General features: G+C 39.3%; 1 protein-coding gene across 1 annotated transcript in view; it reads right to left on the bottom strand.

The window, feature by feature from the left end:
• LOC137176820 (complement C3-like) overlaps window positions 1–21,729 on the bottom strand; it is a 40,291-nt gene that overhangs the window by 14,801 nt on the left and 3,761 nt on the right. Inside the window, exons 6-35 of the mRNA XM_067582778.1 lie at window positions 21,282–21,364; window positions 21,091–21,187; window positions 16,331–16,433; window positions 15,900–16,020; window positions 15,504–15,619; window positions 14,953–15,099; window positions 14,135–14,234; window positions 13,918–14,012; window positions 13,604–13,795; window positions 13,297–13,446; window positions 12,880–13,009; window positions 11,964–12,032; window positions 11,503–11,700; window positions 11,259–11,376; window positions 11,052–11,140; window positions 10,749–10,888; window positions 9,629–9,841; window positions 9,263–9,314; window positions 9,047–9,136; window positions 8,680–8,886; window positions 8,213–8,288; window positions 7,910–8,069; window positions 7,650–7,745; window positions 4,467–4,623; window positions 3,161–3,246; window positions 2,665–2,742; window positions 2,395–2,550; window positions 2,212–2,274; window positions 1,999–2,080; window positions 1,815–1,863 (exon numbers count right to left, since the gene is read on the bottom strand). Coding sequence (XP_067438879.1) covers window positions 1,815–1,863; window positions 1,999–2,080; window positions 2,212–2,274; window positions 2,395–2,550; window positions 2,665–2,742; window positions 3,161–3,246; window positions 4,467–4,623; window positions 7,650–7,745; window positions 7,910–8,069; window positions 8,213–8,288; window positions 8,680–8,886; window positions 9,047–9,136; window positions 9,263–9,314; window positions 9,629–9,841; window positions 10,749–10,888; window positions 11,052–11,140; window positions 11,259–11,376; window positions 11,503–11,700; window positions 11,964–12,032; window positions 12,880–13,009; window positions 13,297–13,446; window positions 13,604–13,795; window positions 13,918–14,012; window positions 14,135–14,234; window positions 14,953–15,099; window positions 15,504–15,619; window positions 15,900–16,020; window positions 16,331–16,433; window positions 21,091–21,187; window positions 21,282–21,364 — 3,513 coding nt within the window. The remainder of the gene's footprint in view (window positions 1–1,814; window positions 1,864–1,998; window positions 2,081–2,211; window positions 2,275–2,394; window positions 2,551–2,664; window positions 2,743–3,160; window positions 3,247–4,466; window positions 4,624–7,649; window positions 7,746–7,909; window positions 8,070–8,212; window positions 8,289–8,679; window positions 8,887–9,046; window positions 9,137–9,262; window positions 9,315–9,628; window positions 9,842–10,748; window positions 10,889–11,051; window positions 11,141–11,258; window positions 11,377–11,502; window positions 11,701–11,963; window positions 12,033–12,879; window positions 13,010–13,296; window positions 13,447–13,603; window positions 13,796–13,917; window positions 14,013–14,134; window positions 14,235–14,952; window positions 15,100–15,503; window positions 15,620–15,899; window positions 16,021–16,330; window positions 16,434–21,090; window positions 21,188–21,281; window positions 21,365–21,729) is intronic.

Raw genomic sequence — 21,729 nt, forward strand, 5'->3', positions numbered from 1 at the left:
TTGGAAATAAAAGGAAGTTTGGATATCTGTCTGTAGTTATTGGGCAGCAATGGGTCGAGGCTTGGCTTTTTTAAGAGTGACTTAACAATTGCATGCTTAAAATAATCAGGCACACAGCCAGAGCTAAGAGATTAACTTTTACAATGGAAAGTAAGTATGGTCCTAATGAAGAAAAAACATCTTTAAAAAGAAAAGTTGGAACAATATCAAGAGAGCTAGAATAGGGGCACGTTTGGGAGACAATGGCTGTGAGATCTTCCAATGATATTGGGCTAAACTTGCACAATAATGAAGCATGAGCTTGACAGCCTTCTCAGTGGTATGAGAAGGCAATATTGACCTTATATCGGTGACCTTGTCTACAAAAAAAGATAAAAACATTTCACAGTCAGTATTTGAAAAGACAGGTGGAGGGGCAGGGTTCACTAATCTATTGATAGCGTTAAATAAAGCTCTGGGATTATTTTTGTTGCAATCAATTAGATTAGAAAAATAAGCAGTACTTGCCTCTTTCACCTTCTTATTAAAAGATGAAAGTAGTTCTGTCATGTGAATAAAATGAACCTCAAGTATAGTGTTTTTCCACCTCTACTCAACCTTTCTGCACTCTGTTTTAAGACAGCGTATGTTGTCATTCATCCAAGGGGATGAGTTAGCTGTATATGTAATTGTTTTGTTTTTATAAGTGGAGCAACATCATCTAGGGTTGACAAACAGGTTATTAAAGGAGCAGACTAAATCGTTGGTCTGAGCAGGCAAAACCATATCCTTACTGAGATCTGCAAAGACAGAGGCAAATTTGTCTGCAGAATGGCTGTTGAGAGTGTGAGAATGGGTTGTGCATTTGATGGATTGGGTGTCAGCATTGAAAACAATATCAAAAATAATACATTTGTGGTCAGACACAAAAAAGTCATCAATGCATATGCTATTAAGATTCAGACCCAAGATAAAAACCAAATCAAGAGTGTGACCATGATTGTGGGTTGGCCCTGATACATGTTGCATTAATTTTAAAAACTGCATTGTGCTTAAGAATTCAGCGGCAAATTTATCTGATGCATCATCAACATGAAAATTGAAATCACTGACTATGAGAACTTTGGCAAGTCTAACAACCACAGAAGATAACAACTTAGCAAATTCAATTAGGAAGCCATTAATTGGGCCAGGTGGGCGGTAAATGAACACAAAGTAAAAAGGATTAGTCATGTACGCCTCAAAAGCGTTGAACTCGCCTATGTCCACAGAGTGGCATAAACTGTTTGGAAAAAACAGCAGCCAAGGCTCCTCCTCAACCAGATATGTGCCCCCGGAACCAGCTCTCGTTCGGAGGAATGGCCACCCGCTTCGGCTGCAGGACTCTCTGGGTGGGCAGTGCCAGTGTGCATTTAAGGCAGCTAAGGAAGGGTGGTAGTAGAGGCCGAGATCAGTTGTGACATCAGTGAGGAGAGCGATCGAGCCGCCTGGGCGATAAGGCTAGAGGACTGCATATGGGAGATATGCTTTGCCTGGGCGGTGATGATTGAGATAAAGCTGTCAACCAGCTGATCCTTTTTTCAAAGTTCTGTCTTCAGGGGGTAGATATTCTACAATAACTAAAAGTATATTAAAATATATATGGCATAAAACTGGTTCAAAACTAGATAAAAAGGCAATTTCTGACACAGCTTCTGGCAGGTGAGCGACAAAGGAGAGCAACAGAAAGAGCAGGGAAGAGGGAAATAATGAAGGACCATAGCTTGTTAGAAAATGTTCTGTATAAAGCCATGTTGCTGAGACACAAGTCAGTGTTACGTCTTGATTGTACTCACAAAACTTCTATTTTCAGCTTGTATATCTTCTCATCATGTTCCATTTTCTCTGGAGGAGCAAACATGGATGTAGTATTTAGTTTATTAGTATTTTACATAGTTTTTTTCATTAAAGAAAAAAACTTAAGGAACACAAAAAGCAACAAATAAAGACTAATATATAAAGTGGAAGAGACAGAATTACCTGGGAGGAGCTGCACAGACAGGTTAAACTGTTGACAGTCACTCTCCTTTTCTTTAGGCAGAGCGTAATACAGTGACACCATCTGTCACATAGACAAAAGTGCATTTTAATATTGCATTCATTGTGATAAATGAAATTAAATAATCTGGAATTCCAAAGGGACACATCAATACACAACAGATGGTCCGAACAAAAATATTGTTTTTTACTTACTTTCAGCGTTGCTTCTCCGGTGCCCACAGCAGTCACTTCCACATTTTGGTTTATACCATTGAACTGTTGTGATTTAAATAAAGACACAAACACACGCACGGGTCAGCGGGGGAAATACACACAGAGAGCAGAATGCATGATGGTATGATATGTGTGTTTGTGCATGATGTGTGTGTGTCTCACTTTAGATGTTCTGGTGGCATAGTGGTTCTCCTTGTTGAATTTGAACTGGTCAGGCTTTGACTTGCCTGGCACTAGGATGTCTACAGTCAGATTATACTGTGGTTCTTGTGCATTTGCCCAGTACTCAGTTATGGCCTGATACACTATTATGGTAGCCTGGAGGGAAAAAGAGTGGGTGGGGGGCAAAAGAACTTAACAAAAGTGCAGTTGATGCACAAATAGTGGTATATGAATGTACAGTATCAAGGTTGACAGAGATGTCTCTGTTACCTGAGTTGATCCATAGCCTCCACCCACTCTCTGCTGTTTGTTGAACCATCTCACAACAGGTCTGGCATCCTCAAAGGCCTTTATTAACAGAAGGCAAGAAAAGGGTTGAAATCTGTTTGATTGACTGTGTATTTGATTTTTTAAATCTTAATTCTGTTATGGTTATACTTTAAATTATTTCCTGTCAGTTCCTAAAGCCTACCATAGATTGTTAGATTACCAAATCAATTTTTCCTATTATTATGACAGTTATCTTGCTGAGACTCGAAACTTGTCTGATAGAATCAATCAATCACAATAAAACATAATATCTGCTTCATTTTTACATTTGACATTACTGAGAGACATATTTCACTGACTTTGGTTTCCAGTCATAGAAATGCCTCTCTTCACCAACCATCTGCCCTTTAAGTGAGCTAATAAGAATAATGACTCTCTTGTATGTTTTCTGTAACATGACGTGCTGGTGAAACACACATAACTGGGACTTACTCACCTTGGCCTTGACCAAAGCCAGAAGGGCATAAGCTGTGGCTTCTAGGGTGTACACACGTCCCTTGGGAACAGGCCAGTGGGATGAATCTGAAGGAGACACAGACAAATATTTTTTATTGTTATGCTGTACCTGTGAAAAGCTTAATCGACTATTAAATTCCCAATCCCTAATCTTAAAATGTCCAACCTAATCTGTGAAAAATTAAATAAAAAGTCTGACTGATGAGGCCAGTACTGACATTGATATATGAAAGTTAAAATATCAGATATTCGTCTTTTAATATTAACACCTAACATAACCAAACATTTCTGAAAAAGATTGATTAAAATTTCAAAATTCTTGTATTCATACCTAGCAGCACACTTTTGAACAGTGGTGGACTGTAACTAAGTACATTTACTCAAGTACTGTCTATAAATACACATTTGAGGTACTTGTACTTTACTTGAATATTTCCATTTTATGCTACTTTGTATTTCTACTTAATGTTGTTGTTTTTATTATTGAATTATTATTATTATTTTACTTCACTACAATTATTTGCCTCTAATAGTTACTGGCTGCTTTTAGATTAAGATTTCACATAAAATATTATATTTTGATATTCTAACTGTTGTTTCAGTTGTCTGCTCTTTTCTGTTTAAAATTTGTTATGCACTTTGTGTGAAAGGTGCTATGAAATAAAGTTTATTACTATTATTATTATCATAAAGAAACATATGATTTTATGATGACATTTATATAATATGATGCAGTACTATGACTATTAATCTATGAAGAGATAAACTACAACATTAAAATGTTCTTACATGTATTTGTTAGTGATAAAAACAAACAGTATAATATAGGCTACCAATAAAATATAACACTCTAAAAGAAGCCAGTCTGCATTATGGATACTTTTACTTTTGATAGTTGAAGTGTATTTAGCTGATAATACTTCTGTACTTTTACTTAAATAACATTTTTAACTCAGGACTATTACATGTAATGGAATATTTTTAGACAACAGTATTTCTAGGATCTGAATACTTCTTCCACCACTGCTTTTGAATGTCTTGAACAATGTTGAAAAATAACAGTTGTTCTGGTGGACAATCCATGTAAATGAGATACTGTTTCTTAATTAGCTCAGATATATTGTTGGTATTTCTCTACTGCAGTTTTTATTGTCTAATGTATTCACTGATACTGATATTCCTGTGTCTGTGATAAAGTAAAATCATCAGATTATTTTGGCCATGTCAATGTCCATCTATAGATGCTGTTTCTGAATATGATTAACAATATTGTTGTGTGACAACACCTGGAGAAACAAATTTATGGGAGTAGAGGATCTGCCGGTTCAGTTTGCCTTCATTGGCCAGGGCATATGATGTCATGGCAACAGCATATGGGTTGGTGAGGCTAGGCAGATGCTTTTCCAGGTAGGCAACAGCTTTGTCTATACTGCTTGGCAGACTCTGGACAGTAAGAGAAGATGAAGGAGGGAGGAAGAAGAGAATGGGAGAACAGGCAGACAGTAAAAATGAACACAAAAGGCTTTAAAATGGGGGAGAAGACAGCAACTCATTCATTTTCAATATCCACTCTGTATGTTAGAGCAGTATTTGAACCTGAGACAAGTCTGGATTGTTCCCTCTCTTACCGTCTTCTTTGCCTTATGAGCCATACTGAGCCTAGTTACTGAGTTACTGAGTTGGTTACTGTTGGGGTGTGGGGTAATGATGTTATGCATAAACACAAGAGAAAAAGAATGAGGAGTGTGTGTTTATCTGCTCTATTGTAAGTTGCAATTGTTTGCATGTCTGTCTACAGTACTATCTACAGTGGCAACAGATACTTACTTTTATGGCCAAAGAGCACATAATTAACTAATTCAAACCTGGAAACATGATGTTAGGCTAACGCTAGTCACATTCCAGCAACCCCAGAATATTTTACACAACAAACACAAGTTATTCCGTATCCACAAAGGAATTTCTCTAGTCCTGTTAAAAGTGAAACACTGTTACACAGTTATGTTGCAACAAAATAAGTCTGATTTTACTATTTTTTTAAAGGTGCCTTCAGACAGCAAGTAGTTGTTGCTGCCGCCTCCTTTGATTTCAGTGTAAAAGTGATGTGTTGCCAAGGCTGGAGCGACAAGGAGAGGAAGGGCAGCTGCCGCCCCTTTTGAATGTGCACAGATCTTTGGTAACTTTGGTGACACTTTAGATTACAGTCCACAATGTACAGCTTAATTACTCCGTAGTTACAGTGTAACCTTTTTTACTAATGGTGTACCAGTACAGTGCATACCAATACATATACATAGGTACAGGGGAACAAGATGTGACGCTATGAAATAAGGGGGCAACAACTTAGGTACTTATAAAGAACTTAAACTGTAGTTACTTTTTAACTGCTGGGTACTTATTCTATTAGAGTACCTATTCTTCTACAGAGTTAGAGTTCATTATGGTTCAGCTTTTCCAACTTGCTGCCATGGCTTGCCATGTGACCATAGCAACCACAGAAACCACAGTTAAGGAAGAGCATTGGGAAACAATACAGGAGTTGATTTTACTGGCATCAGAGTTTCCTGAATGGTACACCTATACAGTTGGTTGATATTAGTAGCCTGTGGTGTAGCCTACAGGTTGGAAGGATCAAAGGCAGCTGGGAGCCATTGTGGCTGCATTCTGCCCTGCTGACTCAAAACACAGAACATCAATGTTGTTTGTTTGAAAGCAACTTTATGAAACTTGGACTAACTAGCTCTACAGCAAACGTTAGATTAATTATCTACTTTGCCTCAGCTGATAAATTTGCTAGCTTGCAAAACTGATGGTCACTGGCTAGAAATGCTTTTGCCTGCTTTTATCTACTTCTGTCTCATATTTAAAACTTTCTGCAAATTTTCAATCTGTCACTGTTACCATTAAGTGCATTATCCACCTGTTGTACATTTTCAATGTGTGCATAAAAAAACCCTGAAATTTTGAAAAAGAGTTTTTACATTTGGCTGAGGTGGAAAAGATGGTATATTGATAAAATCAAAATGCAACAAAGTACAATAGAAACCTGAAGCATGTGACTTAAATGTCATTTAAGCTTCTGCTTCATTGAAGAAACTACAAATACCATGTAGACAGATGAGGAGACTATACCGTTCCTCAGATTAATACATGAGACAAATATAAATGTAATATGTCCATCACATTTCCACATGGTTTTCCATTGTTTGAGGTTTGACTAGCGTTCTTTCAGTTACGTCAGCTTGTTGCACCCTCATCTTCTGCAATGGTTTCATAGCACCAGACTGGAGAATTAGCACCAGTAACTTTGTATTGATGTGCCCGATTCCTAACATTTGAAGTCAACAGTAGTTGATGAAAACATGCATTAAGGCATGCATTCTCATCTTCTTTAGCCAATTTTCTGGAAACATGATTAAAATTTGTGCTACACTGAGTATTGTAAACCACATATGTGCCATGCAAGAATGGAAAGCAGTAACAGTAACTAGGGGAGCAGGGATTAGCTAGCGGTCAATTGCTTAATGGTGGTTCAGTGTGACGGGGCGCCCGTGAACGCTCCGTCATGCTCTAACCGGCGTGCGTTTCTCTCTCTCTTGGCCGTAAGAGAGAGCGCCGGTGCGCCCACTGTTCCTGCGGAGCCATGCTCCGGTTAAAACTGTTCCTTGCAGGCCCGCACTTGTGTCCCGCGGTCCTGCACTTCCACAAACTTTTCCCCACTGTCCGAACTCTTTTCTTCACGATAGGCGTTCGAGGGTGCACACTCGGCGCTGACGCGACACACACACATACACATTTACCTGCTGCTGCAGCCCCTTGTTTGTTTGGCATGGGCCAAACTGAGGCACATCCTGGACACACAACAAATAGCGCTTGGTGGCGCGCTTAAGAAGGTCATGTGACCGTGGACCATACCATCAACATTGAATGGACTGATATTTTATGATTTATTCTGGTTTGGGGGTATTTGGCCATAGCTGTATGGAGGGCGATTAGTGCCATTTTTCCTTTATGCGAAGCATATCATTGATTTTTGAATTTATGTTTGTTGTGTTGTCAAATTTGACTGTAGGACGCTATAATTTGTTAATTGGTTTGCCCTGGGGAGGGGCTAAGAATATATAAAGAGAGCTCTGCTCATTTAGGGTTGTTGGGTTTTTGGTCTCGGCCAAGTAACAATGTGGGTGACCAGCTGCCAGTGTGAAACCTGTCTTGTGAATACTTTTTTTTGTTATTGGGTTTTTTCCACTTCTGCACTGTAAATATTTTTGCCACTCTTGTTTGGGAACTTGGTGTGAATAAAAAAATCACCACGCTGAAGTTTCTCGTCGTCTGAGCCATCATTGAAAGCGAACCCGCGACATTCAGTGACTGCAGAAAGCTTGATTTCGCTCATCATTAATTTGGAGTCAGTGAATGAAAAAATAAAACTGGTGAGGGAAAAAGATGTTTGCAGGTGAGGTACTCACATTAACCATGTCAGAACATAGTGTGCGTGACTCCTGCATAGCAATGAGGCAGAAGGCCGTCATGGAGGCATCTGAATCTGTGCCACTCACATCACCCTACACACACAGACACACAGTTGTCAGAACCATCATCAATATCAACAGCATAAACATCTCTTTGTTCATATACTGTAAGATCATAGTGATGTGATTGTTTTTGTCTCAGTAGCTATTTTTTAGCATCAATTAAAGACTGATGTAACTGAAATCATTGCACGCACAATCATCTCTCCATGGATCACTATTCCAACTTCTCTAAACAGGCCATCAGGTTGTTGTGCATTGAGAATTAGAAACGTGACAGCGTCACAGACATCATCTCTTTTCACGGTCACCAGACTGCTGGCCATGGCAAAAACCTTGGCAACATATGCTGTCAGCCTTAGAGAGGAGAGGAGAGGGTGTAAAAGTTTAGTTAAATTTATTTTCGCATGAAATACACCCATCCTCACAAAGTTGGAATCTCAGTTAAGGAGGATGAGCAAACATTTATATATGTGATTATGAATGTTTTGATGCCTCACCACGTGCTACTTTTGCTTTGTTCGAAAACAGCAAAAGAACCATCCGTCTTACGGTAATTCAGCTGCCTCTGGTAGCCTGGACACAAACAAAACCCACAACCTTTTCACTGACTGCCATTCAATTAATCTTATCCAATGTATGACAATTTGAGAAGTCTTGTTAAAGTGTGATCCCCGTTTAGAGTGTATATGGTCATTTTTTTTCTTCAATTTATAGCATCTTTCAAATAATTTTGATGGCATTGTTGTTTTTGTAAAAAAGTAAGACAATCCTAGTGAAAACTGCTATAGTCTGTGTTGTATTCAACCCATATTCTGAATGTTCCTGGCCAGGATCTGTGGGGCAGGAGCAGCATGCATTGCTGTCTACCACTGTCTTTTTTGATATCACTTCTGCCCAAGTCAGAAATTTAAAAATCTGACACATAGGGGTTTTTGTGCTAATTGTTGTATCTATGTGTGCCTACCGGTTTTGATGTGTTGCAGAGCTTCGCCACGTTTCTGAAGGCCAATGGTTTCCCACTGGTTGGTTTTGTCCAAATATGTGGTTGCAATGACAGGCAGGGTCATGTGGATCATGTTCTGCTCTCCACAGCCTGTGGGCTGGTAGATCAGACTACCCATTGACGTCCCACTAATGGCGCTCTCCACCAGTTCACTTACTTGCTCTCTCCCTGCATGCACACACACACACACAGAAACCATAACATTATAGATCAACTGGAAGAAACAACCAAACAAACAACCAGTGAAGTCATTGCCAATGAGAAGCAACAACAGTAACAGTTTACACCAGTGCAGTTTTTTGTTTGCCCATACAACATTATATCTCACCTGTCACAGAGATCTGTGTGCTAGTAGGTGTGTCTGGAACCAAATCCTTCTTAGGAATTGTACTGTTCATAATTTCTTCTTGTTTACCACCTAAAGGGACGCACCATGGTCAAGTTGGAGGATTAATTACCAAGTGAAGAAAACGAAATGATATTACTAAATTACTTTGTTGCTCCTATACTGCAGCCATTTAATGGGTAAACTCATCACACAAACCTTTAAGGTCCAGAGTTATACTTTTTTTAGATTTAACCAGTACGCCTTCAGGCTGGAAAAACAACAGGACAAACATCAGAGAAAATATTTTTGAGTAAACTTTATAAGCTGGTGTGTAGGAAAATACAATCTGGCTTCCTTGTTCAATTATTGTTCTATCTTTCTTAGTCTGTTTTTCTTATTTTCAGTTGCATTTAAAAAGACTGATATACAGAAAACAAGAGTCTTCTAAACATGCATCAAAGTTAAGCCCCAAAAGATGAGTGTTTCCCTTTAATGACAATAAATAACATGACTTTGATTTCAATCAAGTGGCTAAATAGGGCAACTGTACAAACTGATTGTAACTGGTTGAAAGCCTCTTACCACCACCCGCAGCATCTTCTTGATTCCATCACTGACATATACGTCTTTAACAGCTGCTTTGACTTCAATTGGGTATTCTCCTGCCTTCATGGGAATAATGATAAAGGGTACAGATTGTGTTGTTTTGGGCCAAACTTTAACCTCCTGACGATACTTTCCACGCTTAGAGGCTGAACTGCACACATGCTCTGCTTCAATCAGATCCACACGCACCTTGAAAACAAGACAAAGATGGAGAAAGAAACTGAGGTATGTGCAGTTGATTTAAGATGAAGATCCTCTCCCTGAGTAGCAGATTCTGATGAAATACTGTATGTTGATTCTTCTGAGCGTCTACACATAATTTTGTCACTTTTGACAATTTCAGCCACTGAGTGTCATTATCTATAGAATAACAGCAACATTATTTCAGTTTTAAAGGACCAGTGTGTAGGATTTAGTCATCTAGTGGTGAGGTTGCAGATTGCAACCAACTGAATCCCCCCTCCAAGCGTGTAGGAGAACTTATGGTGGCCACAAAATTTGTGCAAAAGGCCCTCTCTAGAGCCAGTGTTTGGTTTGTCCGTTCCAGGCTACTGCGGAAGGAGACCCACTCCCTATGTAGCTATAAAGGGCTCATTCTAAGGTAACAAAAACACAACGATCCTTATTTTCAGGTGATTATACACTGATTAAAACATACTTATGAATATTATATTCTGTTTGTGCCAAATTCATGCCGCTAGATGCCACTAAATTCTACACACTGTACCTTTAAATAGGGATTTGCTCATATATTAAAAATAATAATGAGTATTAGTTTAAGTCAGTTAATGATTCCGTCCCCATTTGAAGAAAATGTCATTTTTTAAACTGTTTCCTAAAAGATCAATTTGATCTAAAGAATGGAAAGGCACACAGTAAATATTGCAGTGAGACATCACAACTATCAAAGACTGGAGAAAGGATTGCTTCTTGCTTTATTTTCATTTATTATTTCTCTTTTTGCCACATAATTTATATCAGTCCAATATTTACTACTGTTTTTGCTCTTCTGTTTGCAAACTCTCCAGAAAAATATCATGGTCTCATTGGCTTGCTGAATGTCCTGAAACACCGGAGCAGAGTAACATAGACTTACTGTCAGAGGGTCTCGGCTGTAGTTGTGGAGAATTGCCTTAACTTCTATCTGCTCTCCACGCACAGCAGAGTAAGGCAGCCTGAGATCAATGAAGAAATCCTTCCGGACAATTACCTCTAACGGATCGCCAACACAGATTCCTTAAAGATGGGAGGGATTAAAAGAAACACAACCAAACAAGGGATGAGAGAAGAAGAAAATAAGTGTGAGGGATGGAGAGACAGTACAATAGTGGGCTTTTGGCTTTAAGGTTAAAGAGGCACAATTAAAGCACAAGACAGATTTTAGTCACTGAATCCTCACCATTGGTTCTTGACAGACTAATGCCAGTGAATTCCCAGGTTGTGATTGAGTCTTTCAAAGGGACATCTCTCTCATAGACTGTTGGGTTGCTGAAACATAGAAAAGTGTAATCAGGTTGACAGGTAAAAGGTCATTTTAAATTCAAGTGGTGTCATGAAATTAGTTATCAGTATATTTGTATGTGTTTATAGATGTCAGTTGACTCACCAATTAGGTTTATTTGGAGGGCAAGCAGGCAGATTGATTTCTATCCACAGCCAACTTTCAGGGAAATTGGTGCGTGTAACAATGTCATTGCTGTCCATGTAACTGTCATCTTCCTCACCTGATGAATAGATTTAAAACGGTTGTTATTTCCACTGGGAGACACTGATTGTTTTCTAACTTTCTCTATAACCATGGAAAGTAACCACCCAGGGCTTTTCTCCCATCCCTCGTCCCTGTCTCTTACTGCGAGCCAATATGAGGCTGTCATGCTTCATCTCAGCTCGCTGTCTTTCCAGCTCCTTGCAGCAGTGTATGAAGGCCTCGACACAGGCTGTACCGTCAGTGATGTACTCGCTGCGCACCTCACAGGTGTATGAGAGGGGGGTGTCCCTCATGCCATCCAAACAACAGTCACGTTGCAGGGCTTCGTTAAATAGCTTTACTGTAAAGAAGCAGGAGAAGCAGAGGTGAGAAGGTATAGAGAGCAAGAAGAGGGGTGAGGTACAACTGGACAGTTATTTAACATTTAAATACATTTGAAAGTAGGGAAAATAGAAATATGAATTGTGTTTCTATCTTTCTATTGATAGACAGAATTGCAAAGACAAATATTGTTTGTAACTACAAACATTTTGGAGAGTCCAAGCAGTGTGGCACACGGGACTGGATATGTGTTTATTGGGTAGTTTCAGCTGTGGTTCTTACCTAAGCTGGTCGTGACATCCGTTATAGTAGTGGCTCGTCTCCTCCTGCTGGGGGCTGGACATTTCAATTCTGGAAATGCAACACAAACTAAATCTTTAAAGGATCCCAACAAGGTTAAATGTAGACTTGAGTTCTGCATGGTGTCTGTGACGTGATGCTATTAAAATCAGAGTGAGGTCATTTAGCTGGTTAGACAAAGGGACAGGTGTGGGTGTGAGAACAATGAATCTACAATTGCATATATCATTTGTTGGACTGTTATATAATAAAACGTAATATAAATGCTTTATGAGCAAATACTGGTAAAGCAAATTTTTTGACACCCGTAACAAAACAGAGGACCATGATCAGTGGCTGACTGTTGAAGTCAACATGGAAATATCCCAAAAACTGTGGTTCACCAGAATTACATAAAACATATTTTCTCACTTACCCTAGTGGTATTTGGCAGGTAGTTTTGGAGCTTAAGATATCTGTCGCCTATTGTTTTGCAAACGTTGTTAGTTGTGCTGAGAGCATTAAAAAATGACAATTAAAAAAAAAAAAAACTTACTTCAGAGTCCCTGAAACCATCTATCTTGGCTGACCTCCAGTAGTTTAACTTCTTGATTTCAACAATAAAGTGAAATCAATCACATACCACAAAAGGGAAATATAATGTAATTTGGGTGAACCAACCATGTAAAGAGCAACTTAACACCACCTGAAAATCATGTCTTTGCTGACCTCTAGTGGTTTAACTTCTTCTCTTGCTGCAGTGATGCACAGGTATACTCAATGACCCAATGACATCACTCTTGGGTGTGGCTAAAGGTACGCATTTCTGACCACATCCAAGCTGGGTTTGGTTGGGAATGGATGAATGAGATAAGAAGGAGGAGGGTAAACAATGAGACTATATATTAAGTAGTATCACCTTCTCTGTAGGGGGTCCCAGAAGCGGAGCTGGACTCGAATAACAGCCCAGCATCGTAGAACACACTCATGCTGTCCTTCCCTCCACCTGGTGTGCAGCCTGTGTCGTACTTCTCTACTTGGTCCCACACCTAAGCAGCAAAATACAAACACACAAGGGTTAAATTAAACGGACATATCAGTAAACTCACATGACAAAGTGCATGCCAAAAATCTGCTGCATGACAATGTCATCCTATTGGATATTATTTGAAAGCACAGACTAACACACTTGTACACTTTGTATCTATTTTTTATCTGTACTTTAGAAATACTGAAAAGGGAACATGTGTACAAGTTATTTATGTCTTAAACCTAGATTTTGCGATGAATCCCATTTCAAATAGGTTGGAAAATACAGATAGAATAAAGAAATTGCCTTTTTCTGGGTGAGGCGGTGCTTGTTGTTTAGGACGTAGACGCCTTTGTCAACTGCCACCAGTCCCACTATGGCCCCTGGGTCTCCTGTGACCTTCAGACCAAACGTCTTGCGAGGCTCAAAGAATGGTGAATCTGATTCCAGCTTCAGCTGGATGTGAAGAGAAGGACAATGAAGGAAACATGCAGATTTGCATTTGTTAAAGCAGTTACATAAAAATATATCCTAGAACTTAAATCAGCTTGACTGTGGGTGGGTTTTTTTGTCCACTTCATTAGTTTAACTACTTCAGTGTTGTGTGCCTCACCGAGCCCATGCAGGTGTCCTTGACATCCACCCAAACAGAGTCTGATACCACTTCATTGTCATCTGTATGGTAGAAGGCTATGATGCGGAATGATGGCAGCATCTCTTTGGTGATGGGAAATAACAGGGAAATCATTATTCGTCCTTTTGACTCGTGACGGCCATGGTTCACCAGCTGACCTCTGCTCAGGATCTGAGGGCACAGATTTGAACATCAGCACTCAGCCAACATGTGTGTACATATTTGCACAAGACACAAACACTCAAGCATGTGCACAAACACACACACATGCACAGGTGCTAAACATTTCTCACCAGGTGTGTGATGTCCTTATCTCGGTTTTGGTGCTTGCTGCGGATGAGGTTGATTTTCAAGGTTTTCCCTAATTCCATCTCAGCTGTATCCACCTCTACAAAAATTACATTTTGTGATTATTGCTAGACACGGAAGATATCTTGGCACTTAGGCAGCACTGCCACTGCCATCCACATCTTCTTTTAAAACCTCATGTTGTTTCAGGATGTTTCTTACCTATGTGGATGTAGTTATTGTTTTTGGTACTATATGGGAGAGCTACCATGGTGGCTGATGCTTGCCTTTCAGGTGGAATACGAGGATCGTTGGTCTTTATCTGCAATCAAACACACACATAAGTAAGTATACACACACAGTTAAATAAATATATGCACATGAAAAGTCTCAGGTCTATCCTATCCAATATTGTCCTTGACTAGTGTACCTCAGCCTAGAAAAAGTAAAATCAATTAAAGAAATAACAAAAAGATTTGTACCCTTAGATAAACATCAGTTGACAGAACAGAAAATCCAAATTCAAAGTTTTTGAGCTTGCAAACGATACGGCTTTGTCCTATTTGAGGGCTGTTTTAAATCTTGCCATTTAATTGTGTTAAATAAAAACTGTTTCTTTTTCTCACTTGAGTTAAGGCACTTTAAACTGACATCCAGCATCAACTGAAACTACAACTCAACGAGTATTAAGAACACCACTAACTTCACAAACCTGTGCCTGGCTTTTTGTCTGTCATCTCCCCAATGACTTTTGCCACCAAGGGGCAGAAAAACATCAACATACACAGCCTCCACATGCTGTATTACTGGCTTATAAATTTACAATGATGATAATGATGATAATAGTGGTCAACTTTCATGTCCAGCAGAAACAGAACCACATTAGCCTTCATTTGGAGTTACATTTCTGGCCACCTGACGAATGTGAACCTAATATTCGTTCTCCTTTTAGCTCAAAAGTTGTGGGTTTAAGCTTCCATTTGCCAAACCTGGCTGTAAAGCAAAAGCGTAAAGACTTTCAAAACATTTTGGAGACTTACGGTGATCTCCAGATTCTCATCCCCTTCCGCTGTATTGACATTAAACTTGGCCATGCCATTGGATGCAGTGTCGCCTTGCCCCTGGCCTTGGTCGACCATCACAGCAACACCTTGTGCTGGAGTCTCATCAGGATTCAGAACTTCAACCTGCCATCCAAGACACAAACAGCTGAACAATCAGAAAAGATCTAACTATGTTATTAAAAGGTATATTATTAATGGTAACCTGATGCTATTAGATTACTTTGGCTGCAAACTGCACAAGCTGGGCACTAAGTATTAGGACTTAATATATAGTGACCCTGTGTGTTTATGTATGAATTTCTACTGTGTAATGATCTGCTTTGTATCATAATGATCCATGACAGATTGACGTATTGCACCAATCAGTTGTATGGATATTAAGGAAGCATTAAACAGCATGTGGCTTTTGAAAAAAAAATAAGAAAGAAAACAATAATTGATGGTATGAAAGTTGGGCTCAAACAGTGACTGTATTTCAGCAGTGAAATGTTTTCTGGAAAGGGTTTATTTAAAGTAGAATTATATACCATAACAACAAAGGGCATTCCTGGTTTGAAATATTTGGGTGTTTTCTTGAAGTGGATGGTGTAAGGTGATGTGACAATCTGGATGCCTCTCAACTCTGCCTCCACCATTTCACTACCTGTGAGATGATGCAGAAACACAAACACATGCACACAAAAAGTATTTTTACACATTTTTGCTTCATTCATGATTAATTGATACAGAAACAATGTAAATCCATTCAATTTCTGACATACTTATCCTGATATGGTATTTTTATTTTCTTTCTTTCTCTTTCTTGTGTTGGAAATTTTAGACGTTACTGATGGTTAATTTGAACCCTGTTGTGCTGCTAAGTCATATGATTCCCACATGATCAAACGTACTGAACAGGCAGAAACATAGTCTCTCTTTCTTACCGCTCTCTGTCAGCACACTGACAGCTACATATATGGACTTCCCCACCAGCTCATTGATGTCTGAGAAGGTCTGTGTGATGTGCTCTCTCTTCAATATGGCCTGTCCATGACCTTTCTTGACCTAATGTGACATAATACAGAAATGCATCTTGAAATACAGTCAGTGGACAGTTGATAGGAATTTTGTTGGGTGCATAGATTCTTATGTTAATCTGGCTTAATTCTGAACATGAATACCTCTCTCTGAATATAACAATTATAACTGACATATGGACAACAGTAAAATCCCAGACATTTTTCATGTTCTGCAGTCTTGCAGATTTTGTAGCACTGGTAAAGGCCAGATTTGAGTTTATATGCTTGTGCATATGAGAAATTAGACACAAAGAAATTGACAGACAGATATGGCAAAAATGTTAGTATGCACTCACCGGCACTCTCTGAAGAGAGCTGGGAAAGCTGTTCTTTTGATCACCCTGCACAATCCCAAACACCACAAAGGCTGTCCCATTCACCTTTTCATCAAACAGATACCTAAAACCACAAGAGAAGGACGTATTTTAAGCCCACAATCAAATAAAACAGGAGAGAGGTAGAATAGGAACTATTACAAAACGAATAGTCAAAACACCTTTTACTTTCTCCTCCAATCCAATCTACCAATCAAACTCAATCTCCAAATGAAGGATGTATGAGGATTCTGGAGGAGTGGCTGCACTGGGAGTGAGCTCCTGATCCTTGAACCCAAAAAAGTGGAACATTTTGCAAAATAATCTTCAGAAATGACTCTTGTCATCAACATCATCTTTGGATATATTTTTCAAATCAAAACAACTATCTAGCTGTCAACTGCTATCTGCTACCTGCTGTTACCAATATTCCAAAGGAGATACAGCACCAAAGAAGCTAACAGAAGAGTTATTTTTTGAAAACAAGAAGAAAACTCAAAGGATCCTTGCTGGTAATGTAATCCATGCATGCTGGAGCCTCTCTATGCACCCTGGACTCAAGAAGTGATGACATATGACTGGGGGTCACTCAGGATGGATAGATGGTCAACTCGCCCCCATGCTGACTCTGCTACCAGGCCAGTCCAGGTTTTCAAATGTTAACATCAGATTAAACATCAAGGAAGACCATTTGTACATCAATCTCAACATCGAAGGAAACGGCCCTGGCCACATGGATCTTCTGGGGTTCCTAACCGCCCGGATGGCGGCCTTTTCTCCCCGCTGAAGTCGAGAGGAGGTTCCGGGTGCACCGGGCTGGTACTGAGGGGCTTAAGAGGAGCTTCTACCCTTGGCCACCGGGATCCTGGATGGGATTGCTACATAGGACTGTTCCCCAAGGCCATTAATCGTACCACAGAGCATGCCTGTCAAAAACTGCGTCAAGTTCAAAGCAGTGTTTCATCAGCAAAAACACCTGGGCTGTGTTTCATGGTGTGCTTTTTGGACTACTGTTGGTACTCATTGCTGTATTGCCTGTACATGTCTGTCTGGCAAGAGCAATCAACACTGATGGAAAACAGCTGGGACACCGAGTGATTGAGCTTGGGACAAATGCTGGCTAATGGCCAGTTGATGCTCCTACAGTGAGTTTTCATCATAACGTACTGAGATATTTTACAATCTATTCTTTTGTCCTGCGGCACGGACAAGCCAAGGTACCAGAGTGAATCACCAATCCAGTGGACCGGTCATCTGCCACCCCGTTTTGGAGAATAGCAGGTCTCCTCTTCATGCTGCTCCTGCTGTCCGGAGATGTTCTACTAAATCCTGGACCAGTGACACCTGGAGCGCTGCAGAACTTTGATGCTGATTTGTGCCTGAGTGTGTCTGGGACTCCTCTGGTGCTGGTGATGATTGAGCATCAACTTTCTTCTTCTTCTCCCATAACAGACTAAACTTTGTTAACACAAGGCATGATGTCTCAATGAATAACTTTTCACTACTGGGCTGTGGAGAGGTCCAGTGTCTCTCTCACAAAACCTGCTGCTGATGAAGCCCTGCAGTGAGAAGGCAGACGTTATTCAAAACCTTCTAAACTGTCAATCATGGAAAAGTCTAATGGGACCCGAGGGGGGGGGGTGGGGTGGTCTGAGGGGGGGGCAAATAAAACTTTGCTTTCATTCTGTAAAGCACTTACAGCATGGAACTTTTGTTCTCAACATTCAGGATGTCCAACATTTAACGTTAAATAAAATCTTAAAAGATATAAAATATTCAAGGCTCAATTGTTAAATTAAATTGCAATATGAGACATGATACCTTCCTCCTTTAAACATGGTAGTGAATGAAATTTCATCAAAACTTGATGATAACTTACAAACATGAACACACGTCTTGTCCTGCAGCTCAGCTTGTTGAACAAGCCACCAAACAAACATTCATCGGGGAAAAGTGCACCACTAATGGCAGTTAGCAGTTAGATAGCTAATTAGCTGCTCAGCTGCAGCACATCAAACAGCAGGTAAACATACCTGCAGATGTCACTATGGACCCATTAGCCTCCTAACATCCTCCAAAACAAGCACATTTCCAAAAACTAGAAGATGTTACCTTTCAAATTGAGCCTAATACATGCAGTTTGGCATCACAGTTCTTCTGTTATAAGCTTTTCCATTTGGGTACACCAAATAGGTGAAAATTCCCAAAAAATGGTGGATGTTAAGAGGCTACATGCTGGTTTGGTCGTTGTGCTTCAAAATTCCTGTTGTCTGTCCATGACTTGTACTTACAGCAGTTTGTTTAGGTGGTCTCCAATAAGACATTAAATATGACAGTTAATCCACAGTTCACATGCGTGTCTAACCTTGGGGGGCAATCCGTACGGATCACGGATCAACTACGTTCTGTTACACCAGCACTAAAAATAGATTTAGGACCACGGCAACTAAGACAATGATCCTTCCATGCATACCCAGAGCTAAGTGAGAAGAATTTATCAATGAAATCAATAACTTGAACTGGGATGATGTACTGTCCTCTGATGATCTGGACTATGGCTGTGACACTTTTACTCACAGAATCAACACTGTGAGGGAAAGATTTAATATGAGGATACAGATAAAAACTAAAAATAAATACTATTTACCGTGGTTTAATGAAAATTTGTGGAAACTAATGAAATGTAGAGATGCTGCACTAAGGAAGGCAATTAAAACTAGAAGAGACACTGACATGCTGATTTATGAAGGTTTAAGGAACAAAGTTATCCAAGAGCTAAGAGAAGCTAAATCTCGTTTTTATCTCAATATTTTGAATGAGGCAAAAGACAACAGTACATCAATCTAGAAAAACATTGATAATCTCACAAGGAGTGACACAAAATTTTTAGATTTTAAACTCAAAGTACAGGAAAAGTTAATTGAAGACCATCTTATTGTTACTTCTGTCCTCTCTTTTCTTGAATTTGTATATGAGTTAGGGAAAAAAATGTACGAAAAGGAAACTGGATATTGCTCCTATAGATGCTACAGGCCAGGTTTTTGAGCTGGTAGAGTCTAATGAGTTACAAGTTAACAAAATCATCAGCTCCTTAAAAAGCTCCAAAAGTAGAGATGCTTTCCAATTTGACACAATGTTTGTTAAATCACACAAAGACATTTTAACTCCCCCTATTGCTCATTTAATTAACTTGTCTTTTAAACACAGCTTCTTTCCTGATGACTGGAAATGTGCCATTGTCACACCTATTTTTAAATCTGGACACTGCCTTGAAGCCAGTAACTACATACCAATAAGTATACTACCAGTACTCTCAAAGGTTGCTGAGAAAGTTGTCATTAAACAACTGACAACATTTCTTAATACAAGCAATTTTGGTCTACATTGCATGCAATTTGGCTTTAGAGCAAATCATTCCACCGAAACTTTGCACAAACCTTGCACTTAATTGGGCAAATTAAATCAGGACATAGAAGGAGTAGGTGGTGCGTAAAGCATTTGACACAGTCAATCATGACGTTTTAATATCGAAACTCTCTAAATTTGACTTCTCATCTAGAGCACTGACACGGATGTCTTCATATTTATCTAATACGATACAATGTGTTAAAGTTTGGAACGCACTGTCCAGTAACATGAAGTGCACAATGGGTGTTCCACAAAGGTCCGTGTTAGGTCCCTTGTTATTTAGCCTATATATTAATGATCTCCCTCAGCAGTGTCATGATGTAGAACTACAAATGTGTGCAGATGACACCATTGTGTACACACATGCAAAAGCAGCTGCATTGGTTGCTGCTAAGCTAACATTTGCATTGGAAAGTCTAAATGAGTCTAAATGTAAACAAGACAAAAGGCATGTTTTTCTCTAAAACCATGGTAAAACCTCCTAACGCTGATATTCTCATCAAAGGTGAAAAGATTGACATAGTTACTGATTTTAAATACCTTGGCGTGACACTGGATCCAAATTTGAACTTCAAGAAACATGTTTAAAAAAAACAGTTAAAACCATAAAGTACCATAAAACCTCTTGAGTCCTTAAACAAACAAACTCTAAAAACTCTGGACAAAAAGCCAATGCATTTCCATCACTGTAGGTTACTGAGCTTTGAGAATTTTAGATTATTCTCAAATTTGTGCCTAGTATTCAAAATTTTAAATGGTTTGGCCCCTCCTCCACTATGTGACTTTCTGTACACTTGCTCAGTAAATTCTGTGAGATCCCCCAGAATATCCTCTATACAAGATTGTACCAAACCATTTCGTCACACTGCATTTGGACAGTCAGCTTTCTCTGTGAAAGCCACAACTCAGTGGAATGTCCTACCTGACGATCTAGTGAGCTGCAGTTCAATCAGTGCATTCAGAACCAGGTTGAGGAATCTGCTGAAGGCTGCTCAGCTCTGTGGCCACTGAGTCTAGATTTGATCTCATGGTCTTCTCAAATAATCTTGCTTTTGGTTTGACATGCTTGCATTATTGATTTCTGGTTGATATTGTGGGTGTATGTGATGTGCTATTGTGTATAGCTTTGTATTTTGTATAATGTGTTCTGTGTGTTTTCTGCTTTGTACTGTTTGTTGTTGTGCTGTTGTATGTTTTGATTGTGGGGGACTACAGATGTAAATTAGCTTAGAGTTAACTCTCGTGCAGTGCATCATTTATGTTAAAAACTGTACACTGTCCCGATAAATAAATACAATACAATACAAATCCACAAAACAAAAACTTGCACCTACGTAGCTTTAATGTCGACAGTGAAGGCTTCGCTGTCCACATAGAAGAAGGGGTCAAAGGATTCCGGAATCGTCAGTTTAACCTCAAAACTGGGCAGCACTGAAAAATTGAAAACATTTTATTGGATGTATAATCGGGCAAAGAGTCAGTTGTATAGGTTTTTAAATGACAGTCCAAGTAAAGAAGGACTCACCGTATTCTTTGACTTCAAACTCTGTGGAGAAGCTCTGCTGTGGGTTGCTGTGGAACCTGGTAACCACTTTCCACAGTCCAGGACTACACACACACACACACAGACACACACAAGGACACAAGGACAAATACTTCAATAATCAAGCAAAAGAGTAAAATATTCATAACAGAGTCCAGACTTCAGACTCAAGTTATTTATGTCTTATACAAGTTGAGATATTGACAAATGAGCTGCTGCAACACACTTTTAGTGTCCTACATTCAGGTTGGCTGACAAACTACACAATAGTTAGAAAGGTACCTTTATTTTACCCCCGTTTAGACTGATTATCTAATATGATTAACTGTACTATGATTCATTTAAAATTAATATTCAGATTGAAATTGGCTGGATATGATAAATTACCATACAATTAAAAGGAATAGTTTTGGGAAACAAACATAATTGC

The sequence above is a fragment of the Thunnus thynnus genome, chromosome 3 (genome assembly GCF_963924715.1).
Source record: "Thunnus thynnus chromosome 3, fThuThy2.1, whole genome shotgun sequence".
Taxonomy (NCBI): Eukaryota; Metazoa; Chordata; class Actinopteri; order Scombriformes; family Scombridae; genus Thunnus; species Thunnus thynnus.